The sequence below is a fragment of the Melozone crissalis genome, unplaced genomic scaffold (assembly GCF_028551555.1).
Source record: "Melozone crissalis strain CALT ecotype California unplaced genomic scaffold, PUWL_Pcris_2 ptg000002l_1, whole genome shotgun sequence".
NCBI lineage: Eukaryota > Metazoa > Chordata > Aves > Passeriformes > Passerellidae > Melozone > Melozone crissalis.
The window spans coordinates 7,555,208-7,569,124 of record NW_026535780.1 but is presented as its reverse complement, the minus strand read 5'-3'; the positions used below and the strand labels follow the sequence as shown (position 1 = coordinate 7,569,124).

Genomic DNA, 13,917 nt, shown 5'->3' with positions numbered 1-13,917 from the left:
TAGTAAATAAATTCTATTCTGCAAAGGGCCAGATCCATATTTTTAATGTATTTTCACTTCACTCTAAAAATGAGGCATGCCAGAATAAGAACATAACATACCTGCATTGCTCCAATTCTCTTCATTTGCATTTATCATAAATGAAGAGCAGGATTTTGAAGCACAAAATGGTTCCTCAAAATGAAGAAACTCATCATCTTTGGTGAGAAATGCTCCATTAGATGCTGGAATTTGCCTTTGTGACACATGGTTATTATATTCAGAAGAAAAGTCTGAATCACCTACAAGAAATGCATGTATAACTGAGATTGCACAGAAGAAGAGCACTGAGACTTTGTAATAATGAATTTAGGAATTAATTACTGGATCACAGGAGAGGTTGCAAATTGTTATGGGTAGGGAATTGGTGGGTTCAAATGTATGCAGGAGGAAATATGCAGAGTAAAGAAAAAATTGCATAGGGCATAACAGATGAAGTTATTGAAAGAGCCAGGTGAAAGCAGACAGTGCCAGGTATTAATTACACCAGAATAAACATTTCTGGTGATGACTTTGCATTCAAATTCAGTCAAAAAATGACTTTTTGGCACAGAGGTCTTTGCAGACTCATACTCAGTTGTAATGCCAGGAGCTCTGTTTATCCCTTAGAATTCTGTAGCTCATTCTGTCCTTTACCTGCACACCTTGGCAGACAGCACCTGCATAACTTCCAGAAAGAGATGCCCAATTCATGCTAAACACAGACTGCAATGTTGTATGCGCTGATTACCAGGTGCCTGATCAGGGCTTACCAACATCACTGTGACTGGCTTCTAGTTTACTGCATCCATCAGGCCAAGGATCCTCTACATGGGAGAAATCCATCCTGCTGGGAGTGGTGGAGCTGAGCCACGAGCTGGAAGCACTGAGGTTGAACAAGCTGTCAAGAGAGCGACGGATTTTCTTCCTTCGCCTGAATACCCTAGAAAGAAAAGATGTTGCCAAGGAATAGAGTTAATTATTCTTGTTGAGCAGGGACAAAGCTCTAAAGCTTGCAGGAATGACATGAAAGAACCAAGTTCTGGGTGCTGCTCCTGGCGCTGATCTTGACCCTGGGCACGTCACCAGGAGTGTCTGCTGCACACCACAATGTGTCAGGGAATGTATTAACAGCAGGGCTGATCATGCTCTTGTGATGCTGGGCACTGTGGTACCAAATGATATCACAGCTACTGCTCTCTGATAGTACTGTGAGTGCTACCTGTGATTTTCACTGCTGTATCTGATTTGGGGTAGTCTAAATCCATTGAATTCCAGGTTTTTTGAACTACATTTTACATACCTTTCTAAATTGTTGCTCTTCTGAATCATGAGATGTTTTTCCTTGAGTAAGAATTCTAGGACCAGACCTTTTTATTTTATATATATGTGTGTGTGTGTGTTTTAGACAAAGATATTTATACAACTCTGCACTAAAGAGTTTTTAGGTAGTAAGATGTGACTGAAAATCAGGTCATTTCATTCACTGCATTCTCTAAAGCAATTGGATGTTCCCAATCAGAAGTAATGCTGGTTTTATGCCGAGCAAAATGTAGACAGGCACAGATAGACCTCTAGGTAAGGCCAGAGACGTGGAGGCAATCGCCAACATGGAGTAAAATCTGCACATAATTCACTTACCGAACTAAATTCTCTTTATATGTAACACTGGTGTGGGATGGTGTCAGTGTTATGTTGCCCTCTCCATCAGACAGAAAACTGTCCTCTGTCAAAACATAATAACCATTGGAAAGCAGTCGAGGGCTGCGGCGGCACGCAGGAATGGAGCCTGTCAGAGGGTTTGTGGAGCACTCATAGGCAGGGTCATCATCCAAAAAGGCACAAGCACAACTGAAAAGGAGAAATGAAAGCCTCTAATTTAGGGAAGGTCTGGACAGGGCAAACCCATGATTTAATAGTAATGAATTTACATTTCAAGCTGATGGAGACTGGTAGTGACATAGATTTAAAATACATAGATCTAATGATATTACTCTGTACTGGGGGTTTCAGCCAGCTGACGTGTGCATCACATGTTCCAGAGCTTCAGATTTCAGGAGGGATACATGCCAGGGGAGCATTTCCTGAAGCATGGAGCCAGCTTGAGCTCAGAAGTGCTCAGTGTGTTTCTGTGGCAGTGCTCTTGGCCAAGGAGTCCTGCTGGACCTACACCGACCTGAGCCATCAGAGGCATCCCAGTATTTGGCTTCTCTGAGTTCCTCTGCATGGCACAATCTGGGTGCCCCGAGCCAGGCAGGATTTACGTGCTTTTTTATAAACTAGCCATACTTGGTGAAGATTTGAGGATGCATGACTTTTAATTCTCACAAATCCTAGAATGCCATGCAGCTGGAAAAACATGGGATAAAGCCCACACATTGTGACAGCTACATCCAGCACTGAAACACAATTGACTTTGGGATTAAATACAGCACAGAAAAATATATTCTCTGGTGTTTAAAGTAGAAGGGAGTAATGACAGAGGTGAAAGGATCTAAAAGTTGTAGACATTTTACTTAGTTAGACTAAAATTTAATTTATGGTTATACCTTTCCCCTTAACACCTCTGAGTTCCAAACTGCCATGTAGTGACATCATGGAAAGAAGGGAAGACACCAGATTGATTTAGTGTCTGACCTGTGTTTCAGTAAGAGGTTTAACTACCCCATATGGCATGTCACAGAGAGATACCATAATTTCAGTGTAGGGAAAAGCAGATGGAAGAGAGATACTCCAAAACCCTATAATTGCAAAGCCAGTGTTTCCAACCTCCACAGCAGTACTTCTGAACTTCCATTTAGGGCAGTAATTAAATTATTATCAGCACTACATTTCTCAGCGGCCCAAAAAGGACTTTTACAAAATCTATGTCAAAACACAAAAAAAAAAATTAAGCAAGTGTAACTTTTCCTAATACCTTGGAAAAATATGTCTTGAGAGGCTGTGTCTGTGCTCTTCATTAAATGGTGTTGAACCTGCAGAGGCAAAGGTGAAATAAGAAGGAATTTTTATCATATTCACTGTCAGATAGCTTTTGCATACCAGGAAGATAATTTAAAAAGTGCTAAAAATGAAAAGAAAATTAGGGGAAGAATTAGAGGAGAGGAGACAAAACATATGAAGGAATTGGGGAAAGACTTATTGTTTATAGGAAACTCATCTCAACCAGGACAACACAGAATCAGAGCCAACCGAAATCAGATATTTGTACTCTGCCCAAATAACAGACTTGAGAGAAATAATTATGGACACAAATAAAATAACTGCAGTAATTTTAAGATGTTTTACCAGAAATCTTCTTCATGCCAAAACTAGAACCTGAACTGGCACTAGATACAGAGTAGAATGGAAAGGCCACCATTACCACTACATTATATTTTTCAGATGAAAATTGCAGACATAGAACAATGAGCACAGGGATTGCTACAGTGACAAATATTTGACAGTAATATTGTGGCAGGAGATTAAGGAAATAGGATTTGTCTGGATTACCATGGCTTAAGTGTGCAAAGTGCTGCTGGATGTTCTGCACCTGACAGAATCAATCTTACAAAATATGAGCAAGGCCTATGCATAGGGAGAATTTATGTCTATTATTCCATAAAAAGATAAAATTTATGATCTTTCTCTATATTACCTTGTCTCTCCTGAATCTTTAGAGCTTCAGACTTACAACACTGTTAGTACATGCCTATCATTCACCTCTGAGAGGAGAATTTTTTAGTTTTGTGTTCAGTTATGAGCTGAGGCAAAGAAAAGACATGAAGGTCAGGGTTTCCACTTTGGTAATCTTGTTTAACTTCCTTGGGAGCTCAGTTGTCAGTCACAGACTGGGTGTGAAGGCTGACTCAGCCTTGGGACCAGGCAAGGTGATGAAAGAAGTAAAACCTTCAGGATATTTTTCACAAATCAGTCCCATTACCTTGGTCCCATACATACTGCTTCTCCTACCCTTTGGGAAAAAAAAAATCGCTTTACCATGAATGAATTATGCTGTAATGGCTGCAAAAATAACTTGAGAAGGAGAAGATAGACAGAATTTGGGGGAAGGTACAGAGAGATCAAGAAGCATCAGTCAGAACACCACAGAGCAAGTTGTACAAACAGTGGGACCAGGGGTGTATTTCATAGTTTGACATGTATTAGAGCTATTTTTAACATACAACTACCTCCTGAAATAATTTCTCTTATTTTAGACAAAATTATGATTCTTAAATGTGTAAAAAATCTTATATTCAAAACCAAGAAATGCATTCAAACTCTAGAAGAAGATACAGGAAGGACTCAACAAGCAGTTTGTAGATCTGGATATAAACCAAAACCAGCAAAATGCTAAGTCTTATCAGTCAAAAAGATTCCCTCCAAAAGGTATTTATTTTTATTAAAACTCTGACAAATGTATCCAAATGTATTTGCTCCTGGAGTTGATGCAATATGTGATGTTCCATACATCTTGAAAATGACTGTTTCATACACCCTAGGGTAACAGGGAATATAGATTATCTTTAAAAGAGTTTTAAAAGAACTGGAAGCATGTTTTTTTTTGTCTTGTTTAAAAATCAGGATGTGTAAGATAGTATCAGCAATATCGATCACAATATTAGTTATAATGTATTCTCACTTAGGCAAAAGTAACTGATTCTAGGGCAAATTTGTTTGTAAAGGATACATAGAAGTAGATGTCAGGATCAGTTATATCTATCACAACTCTTTAATAAACTGAGAGTGAAACTTTCCAGCAACTGAAACCCACAACACAGCTGTATTGCACACAATTCTTTCAGTTATGAAAATAAAAAGTTGCAATGTCTAAAAAAGAATAACTTTTAGGAGTGGCAGCTTTCCTGTGGGGTGGTGCTTTCACTAGAAAGTGTTGACACATGCTGATCGCAGTGGCAGAACAAACCACAGTCCTTCTGTTCCTCATTTGAATTCTCTCATAACTTTGCAAGGTATGTCTCTGCAGGATGTTTATTTGCCACCCTCCAGAGAAATAAAATTTAAGATAAAATATATTTATCTCTATAAAGGAAAGTGAGCAATATACATATGCAGATATACTACTGGGGAGGCAAGGCATTTCTCTCTTTTTGAGAACAGTTAATAAGCAGCTGTAACTTGCTTTTAAACTATTTTAAGTAACGATAATATCTGGCTTCTGTCAACAGTCATGGAACAGGCAGTCCAACAGATTTTTTTGCTGCCTGTGATCAGGAAAATTTTTGGCTCACGCATAATGAAGAGAGTTCTTGAAAATAATTCAATCAATGATGTAGAAAACATGGAAATATTATGTTGTAGACAATGCTGCACAGTGTTCTGCTTTCATTTAATATTCAGTCCTATTTCTGTACTATTAATAGCGTGAGAAGCCATAGTAATGACATAACAAAACAAAGCTTCTTGACCACCACGATACAATGGAGAGTGGTGCTGTGTCTGTACTCCATGAAACGAGCCATCAACACAGCACATCTAAACCATGGCATGAGGAAAAGCCAACAGCTCTATGAAATCGCACTAAAAGCCAATCTGAGGTGAATGTGGCAACATTTTATGTCATGCATCCAAATAAAAAATTAAGCCAGCAACCCCCCTTGGATTTCAAAACACAGAAAAGTTCATGTTGTAATATAAACAAAAAGTCATTGTGCAAACCAGTCAGTTTTAACTACCTTTCCCTCCAAAAGTCAAATTAGTGTTTAAGCCAATGATGCCTTCAGCGTACAATCTAAATATTTACATTAGCTTCTACCAAAATATTGTGCTAACTATTCAAACAGTTTTATTCTATTTTATCTACCAAACACAAGAGTCTACAAAGAGTTTTATTTGTTCACACATATCAGTTGTTTTTGAAGAGCAGCTTTGGCTTTTCCCCCTGCAGGTAATGGTAGCAACATTCACAAAACCGCGAAACTTCCTGAAGAGCAGCATAGAAATGAACCCAAAGCTTAGCTATTCCTCAGCTGGCAAATATATTAACAGATAAATAAGTCTAAAATCCTTCAAACCTGGAAAATCCATTTCACAATTAACACATGCGTGCAAAAATTTTCTCTTCATCAGCGGGAGAGCCCGTGGGACGGCTGGTGGGGGCTGTTCTGGAGCGGCTTCCTGGGAGAGCTCAGCCCCGGCTCTGCAAGGGCAGCTCTAGCAAGTCCCTGTTTCCTTTCGAAAACAGCCCGTGCAATCAGCGGCACAGAGCCCCAGTGAGGTCACGTTTCCTGTAAAGTCGCCTCACATCACAGGCATTTGTTCAGAAGAGCAAAGCGAAGATAAAGATTAGCCCAGGAATGCTCCTGCCGGCTGTTGCGAAAGAGAAGAACCACTACAAATAACGTCTCGCCCCAATGACCGTGCAGAGAACAAAGACAGAACATTTTCTCATCAGTGACACTGAATTTTGTTTCAGATTTGCTTTTCCACCTCACACAGAAACCTTTCAAGTTGTGTATACAAATAATTCCATTTGTTGAAGTACTTGTGAGCCTGGCAGGTTTTGATGTAAGAAAATGATCCAGTTAAAAAAAAAATTATAACAATACATTTTGCAAAAGCACTACTGTACAGAAGATACATTTGGGCAGCGTTCAGAGCTACGTTTCACACTGAAAACATTACTGCAAATATATGCCATGCAATGTCAATATAAATTCCATAGAAAGGAGGAAGGAATAAAGCCATTTGTAAACATAGTCATGGGTGCATGCTAAATGTTTCATACTCTGTAAGGTACCTATTCATCATACTTTAAAGTATAAAAAATAAAGTCAAATCCACATAAGAGAAATGGAGCCTGAGTAAGATATCCTGGCAATCAAAGGACTTGGCTACAGAACTATTACATGCAAAAGTAATATAAATCAGCTGCTTGACACTGAATTGTACAGCCTTAGGGGGTAACACTTCATCTCCAAATAGACAAAATGGTCTAGTAGTTTTCTTTCCTGATGTCTGTATGTATCACTGACAAAAAAATGAAACCATAAATCTAGTAAAATGTGATTAATTTTGTGATAGTTTGTGGGTTTCTTTCCCCTTGGAGAAGGAAAAATACTTCCACTGATAAAAAGAATGTAAAAAGCTCACCTCCCAGAAAAGGAAACAAAAATAGGAATTAAGCAATTGGGATGTTGCAAAAGATCTTCTGTTTGTGAGTTAAACTAAAATGAACATTTTATGATCCTTTTGGTCAAACATGAAAATAGGGACATAGTCCATCTTCACATCAGTTCTTTTAATTTAGTGGAATTATGTCAATGAGGGAATTTAGTCCAGCACTATTTCCATGGATGCATGGGCTTCATCACAGCAACATTTCCCTGGCCACCCTGCCTTTCTACAGGCAATGAATATAAATTCCCAATGATCTTTAAAACTAGGTCACTTACAGAAGAATTTCTGTACACACAGGAATTTACTCCTTGGGCATATTTTTTGTTTCTTTTCTTATTATTCTCAACAGGAAGAAGTTAATTCCAAGCTTGAACTGCTTTTCTGAAGGACATTGGCATTTCATGTTTGTCTATATAGTTAAAATATATTGTGTCTATATCATCATATTCAGGCTTGGAGGTGTTTTCTTTTTTAATCACTGCTATTTGTATCTGAAACTCACTGTTCCACAAGCCTTTGATGCATAAATCTCATGCATTGGTGAATATTTTATAGGTGAGTGCTCGACTATAGTTAATACACACACACACACACACACAATGGTTTATATACAGCTTTTTTATTCTTCACTCTGTAGCTCCTCAAATTTCCCATTCCACCAACACACCCTATCTCAACAATAAGCAGGTTTCAAATTTTACAAAATGAGTACACCAACAACTGACTGGCAGTAGTTTTATGCCTGTGGCACACATTACCATTCAACCCACAAAAGGAAGGAAATTAGAAATTACGATACTAAATACCACCCATATTTGTACTCTTCTCCCAGGCTCACTCTGCTTTTGATGCAACAGATTGTGCAGGGCCTGACAGACCAAGAGAGGTGGGGCTGGGGCAGCTCCATGCCTGAGGTCCCACCAGCATTGAGCCAGTGTTATAGATGGATAATGTGATGATTGCTCTCGCAGTTAAAAGATAACTATTGTGTGAATATTAATAAAAGCTTTAGTGATGTATAGTTATGTTATTGTGGTTTAGATGTCCTCTGTTCTCCCCCCCGTATTGTTGCCATCAGACAGCCGGGGTTGTCTAGGACAGGTACAAAGAAGCTGCACAGGTGTCCTTTGCATGGGACAGTTGGGAATGGAAAAGCTTGGTGCCTAGGGGGGTGGCGTGGCAACACTTGACCTCCAATCCAGTTACAAGAAAGGAGTTTCCACTGATAAATGGCAAAGAAGAGCTGACTGACAGACTTTGGGAGGGGCCAGGGCTGGTTGATGCAACTCCCTGGGGTATAAAAGACTGAGCAGCCATCTTGAAGATTAACTGGCCACGTGGTATGCATGAGAGGCAGTTCCCAGCGCTGCAGTTTTTTCCTTAGTAATCCTTTGTTATATTTTTGTAAAGGTTTAATAAACCTTTTTAAATTTTCCAAGTGAGCAGTTGTCTCTCACACCTGGGAGGGACACACAGAGTGCATTTATAACCACATGTTACACACATGGCTGGCAACACAGGCAACAGGCACAGAGAGCACTCCCACAGCACCAAGAGCCTCATTCTTCTCACCCCTCTGGCTGAACAGTGCAGGGATCCTCTAGTGAGGATACACACATCTGCACATGCCCCTCCAGCAGCTGGGCTCAGGAACTCTGCCCAACAGCTGTCCCTGGATCCCAGTCTCACCAGTTGCACCCACCTGGACATTTGAGCTCTCAGCCCACAGCCCAGCTGGTGGTGCAGACCATCACACACACAGGTACAGCTGGCTGGGATTGCCCAGGGCCTCAGCAGCCCACAGGGAGACACCCCAGCCCATGGGTGTCCCATGCCCCAGGCAGCAATCCTGAGGTGCTCTGGGATTAAATCATCTGGGTAGGTTCCATGCCTGGCCACGAGGGCTGAGACTCCTCTGGGATAGTCCTGGGAAAGGCCCAGCAGACAAAGTGTCCCTTACTCTGAAATATTCCCACCTGCCTTTGTGCTCCCAGGCTCCTCTGGCTGATCAGAAAGGTTTTTGATGGGCTGATGCCTCCTGGAATGCAGGGAATTCTTTGGGCTCCTTCCCCCACTGCTGTGCTCCCACTCCCCCCACTCTGAGATCCCCTGTGAGTGTGCAGATGAGTTTTTAGCTCATATTGCACCATAACTTTGCCATCTCAACAGCCAACTGCAACTCAATGCAGAGTACTGTTCTGCTAAACACACAGTTTTCAGGAAGGATATTTTCTGGTAGAGTGAATTGAGTGGCCATGGTGGAGAGAGTGGATTGCTTATTGATTGAATGTAACTGAGAGTAATGTGATGCTCCTGTAACTCCCTTTGAACCTCCTGGAAACCTGACAACCTTTAATTGTCCACCAGCTTCAGTAACCATCAAATCAGGCCATTTTCCTCTATCACAGGTCTGTGTCAATATTGTTTATATAGTACTCAACAGTAAAAAAAAAAAAAAAAAATTCTTGATATCTGAAAAATAATTGAAAAAAATTTAAAAATCCAGCAGGGGAAAGGCTGGTCATGAGCATCTCTGAGCAAAATGAAGGACCCAGCATCTCTGGGTCAAAATGAAGGTCTATGAAACTCTCCTTGCCTGCAGTCTTGCTGCAGGGCAAACTAGGACCCATTTTCATTCACCTTTGTGAATGATAATGTTTTAAACTAAGTGCATTCCTTTATGCAGCAGAAACACAGCAATATTTGAGGGGCTCTAGTAATTAAGAAAAAAAAATCTCACAAAACTAGACATTTTATTTCAATTTTAAGAAAAGGCTAATCCTGCATTTAGTTAGAATTTTGGTGCAGGTTACAGAATTGTCACATCATATATGATTTTAATAACCTTATCAGGTCAGCTGTATGAACAAAGATTAATTAGCCTGAACAAAGATTAATTTGCCTTGAAGTGGAAACAAATCCATTTTTAATGTTATCACATGGAAATCCCGTCACACTCTATCAGAGACTTTCTGAGTTTCAGGATTGATTTTTGCCCCCAGATTCATTATTTTAGCTTAGTTGTTCTGCAAAACAGGCAAAAAAGGACATTTCTTGGTGGAGTAAAAGGGCATTTCTTGGCATTTGTAAAAGGCATTTTTAAAAATTTTTGTAAAATTTGAAAAAGGGCATTTCTTGGCATTTGCATGGTGGAGTATAATGAATAGACCTGTAAAATTTGGAATTAGCTCTGAGCTTGCTGATACACCCATACTACTTAGATCTCAAGAGCTTACCTCCAATAATGCAACATCAGCTACCTCTGTATTATACAAGACACAGTCCAGATAGACAAAAACTGTTTAAAAAGGATCTGAATCAAGTCAGCCTGTGATGCACAAAGTGAAATGTGAGATTTCTCTGTGCAAAGCCATGACCAGGCTATGTTGTATCTCCTTGCTTCTTGATTATATGGTACCATGGAGAAATTTCCTTGGTATCAGAACCTGATGTAGACATGGGAAAATGCCACATCATGATACAAGAGCAGTGTAAAAATAGGCATGGGAAAAATACAAGAAGTGCTTCCATTAGAATCTGTAACTCCCCCACCCTGCATCTGAAAATACTGCTTTAAAACCCATTTTATCAGAAAAAGAAAACAAAAGGAAGAGATTCAAATCCATCAGCCGAATTTAGAAAATCCAAAGCAGAATTTAGCCAAGGTTTCTAATAAAACATAGGTGAGTCCTTATTGGAGGCCTCCATAAATTTCCTCATGAGAAGATCTGACTGTTACTGAACAAGAAGGTAGGAATACTAAAAAAAAAGCAACAAACACACAGATCTATGCTAAAAGCTGTCTGGCTCGATTTTATAAAGGATGACAAAAGTTCATGAGTCAGCACACTGCAGTGTCTGCTGTGACTACAAGCAGCCAGGGCAGAGTCAGCTGTTGGCCAGTTGTGCTCCAGCAGCATCTGATTTGCAGATAATAGAAATATTAATGCACAGATCATGGGCCTGAGCAGAGCATGAGTGGGAACAGGTTTGAGGTGATGTAGGAGTGGTGTACACCCATGGTTCCTAAGCTCACAGGCCATCACACTCCAGCACACATCTACATTTTAGGACACACAGACTGAGAGGGAAAGGACAGGGACTAAAGCAGGTAGGACAGTGTGGGGACACTCTAAGTGTTAAAACCCATCACTATGTGACCAACCCAGGAATAACAGTACAACAGTACATTGTACTGATGTACAGTGAAGACTTTTAGCCAACAAATGATTGTAAAGAATCATAACATGCTTTATATATACTGAAAATCTGTAGCTGAAAGATGTTAGTCCCACTGGTTCCTGAGACAACAGTAGGGGGAAAATACTGATCATTCTGGTATCATGTTAATTTCTGTAATAAATTACTGAGTGAGGGATAAATGAGGACCAGTAACAACTGAAGTGATACTCTAATAATGTTCTTTAAAATGCTTGTCTTTACACAGCAACCTTATCACTTGTCTCTCTGTAGTCTGACACTGACTGAGTCCCTTTCTGCCTGTATACCAGTATTTAAGCAAAGTCTAAATTTGTGAGGCTTATACTGAGAGTCCACAGGCCTTTCTGGTATTGTTTGCAATTTTTCCAGCCTTGCCCATGCCCAACTCACATTTCCAGCTTGATCCAAAGTATGTCCTGGACTACTTCAATGGCTAGGGAGAGGCAACAGCACAGGCAGCCTCAGTATCCAGTGAAAAACCATGCACACAAGAGGCAGAGTGGTTTTACAGCCTGAATATTACCCAGCATTGCATAAACATCAAGGATCTGAATGTGGCCTACAAGGCAATTAAGGACAGAGAGCAGAACTCTGATAGCCTTCCAGGAACTGCCCATGTGACACCAGCACAGACCCAATGGCCAAGTACCAAGAAACAAGTGACTCCTACCAAGAGCTCGTGCTCCTGTGAACAAATGCATTACAGGCATTTTACAGGCAGGGCTGGGCACAAAGGGCTAATCTCACAATCAACAACTATCCTTCAACTCCTGAGGACACCCCAGTTTACATGGGACCACATGTAAACTGGGGACAGGAAAATATCACACTAGTTTTACAAAGTGATTGGTATTGCCTGCTGACAGAAGTGATGTGTATTTTTCATTCTCACTCGTAGGCTCCACCAGGTTGGACATGTGATGTTTGGAATTCTGTTTTCCTTCAGCACAAGTTTCAAATTCTGTTCACCCAGAGGTCAGCTCTTAGAAATGCACACCATGAAAATCTTCCCACTGGGATATGTTTGTTAGTCAAGTGCTCTATTGATCCACCAGAAAGTGTATGCTGCATTTCAGTCTCATATGGAAATAATCTAGGAAATCAGGGCATAGAGCAGGTATCATTACTACAGCTTTTGTTTAACACTACTCTCATCAAGGCTTGAAAGGAAAATTCAGTAATATATTTACTAATGTAGTCCAATCTACAGAATCTAAAACCAAAACACTATCCAAGACTTATGGCTGCAATATGAAAGGTAGAAGTAAGTGATGCATTGGACAGGACTATTTCTGAGACAAAAGCACAATTACATCTCAAGAGGTCTAACATTCACTGCAAAACAATATTCATAGTGTGGTGAATGTTCCTTGTGCCCCCAATAAATATCAAATGATACTGAGAAAGTGGTTTAGTGAGGCTGTAGCATGACACAGCAGAGCTGCCTGCATCCAAAACAGGGAGCTGCTCCCTCCCAGCCGTGCAGAGCATCAGGAGGTACCACTCTGGTGGGCAGCAACTTCTCCCTCAAGGCTTTCCTCTAACCCCATCAAATGCCAATGTTTGCTCTTTCTTCTCTTTCTTTGTGTGGATTTGGGACCCTTTCAGTAATGTCAGAACCACCTGCTAAATGCAAATTTCATTCCCCACCTGGATTTACCAGGTCTCACTCCTTAGCACTCTCACCTTACTGTACTTCACTCTTAAAATACTGCAGAATTTTAATCCAGTAGGGAGCCTTACTTCTGCTTTCCAGCTTCATGCCACCTCTCCAGCAATGCAGTGAAACACAGCACCTGTGGGCAAACAGGCAGTTCTCTGAGAGAAACCACTGACAGAATTAAAGGCATTTTGCAAAGAACCAGTGAGCAACTCAGTAAAAAATGTCCAGTTTCTCTGTCTTTCAAAACTAGAAAAAGATGGGGTTGATGTCCCAAACCCACAGGGTTACTATTTTGTATGGTGTCCATGGCAATGGCTGTTAGTGACTTTCTTTTTTCATACAAGGCCAGATGCTTCAAAACTCATTCACTTTAGGGTATTTCCCAGCATCTGGAAAATTTAGGACTTTAAAAGGGAAAGAGAAGTGTTCGGTGAGATAATGGAAATCTTCACAGAAGGAGGGAGGAATTTCTGGAGAGGAGGGAGTTTCTGGGATGAAAGAAGAAGGGCAGAGAAACTGAAGAGAGGGCCATAACAGCTTGATGTCAGATATGGAGCCAAAATAGACCAAGGAAGTGGCAGGAGAAGGACAGATGATGACAGAACAGAGCCAGGCCACATGCAAGCTGCCTGTGCAGATGGATAGAGCAGGGCAGAGGTGCTGCTGCACATTTGCCAGACTGAGGCTGTGCAGACACCATTTGAATACAAGCACCAGCAGTAATTTTAAATATACCTCTCTATTATAATAAGGGTAAACAACACTAAAGTTTTATTCTATTGACTGTCACCTCACAATTGCAATATCTGACATTTAAAGTGGTTCTTTCATGACCTAACCCAATCGCCCACAAGAAAAAACAAATGGCAAAATAAACAAACTGATGTCTGGGTTTC

General features: G+C 40.4%; 1 protein-coding gene across 1 annotated transcript in view; it reads right to left on the bottom strand.

Annotated features, from left to right (window-relative positions):
• LOC128950927 (dynein axonemal assembly factor 11-like) overlaps nt 1-6,273 on the bottom strand; it is a 51,398-nt gene extending 45,125 nt beyond the window's left edge. Inside the window, exons 1-4 of the mRNA XM_054295991.1 lie at nt 6,033-6,273; nt 2,936-2,993; nt 1,660-1,869; nt 792-961 (exon numbers count right to left, since the gene is read on the bottom strand). Coding sequence (XP_054151966.1) covers nt 792-961; nt 1,660-1,869; nt 2,936-2,993; nt 6,033-6,084 — 490 coding nt within the window. The 5' untranslated portion in view covers nt 6,085-6,273. The remainder of the gene's footprint in view (nt 1-791; nt 962-1,659; nt 1,870-2,935; nt 2,994-6,032) is intronic.
• Between the last annotated feature and the right edge of the window lie 7,644 nt (nt 6,274-13,917).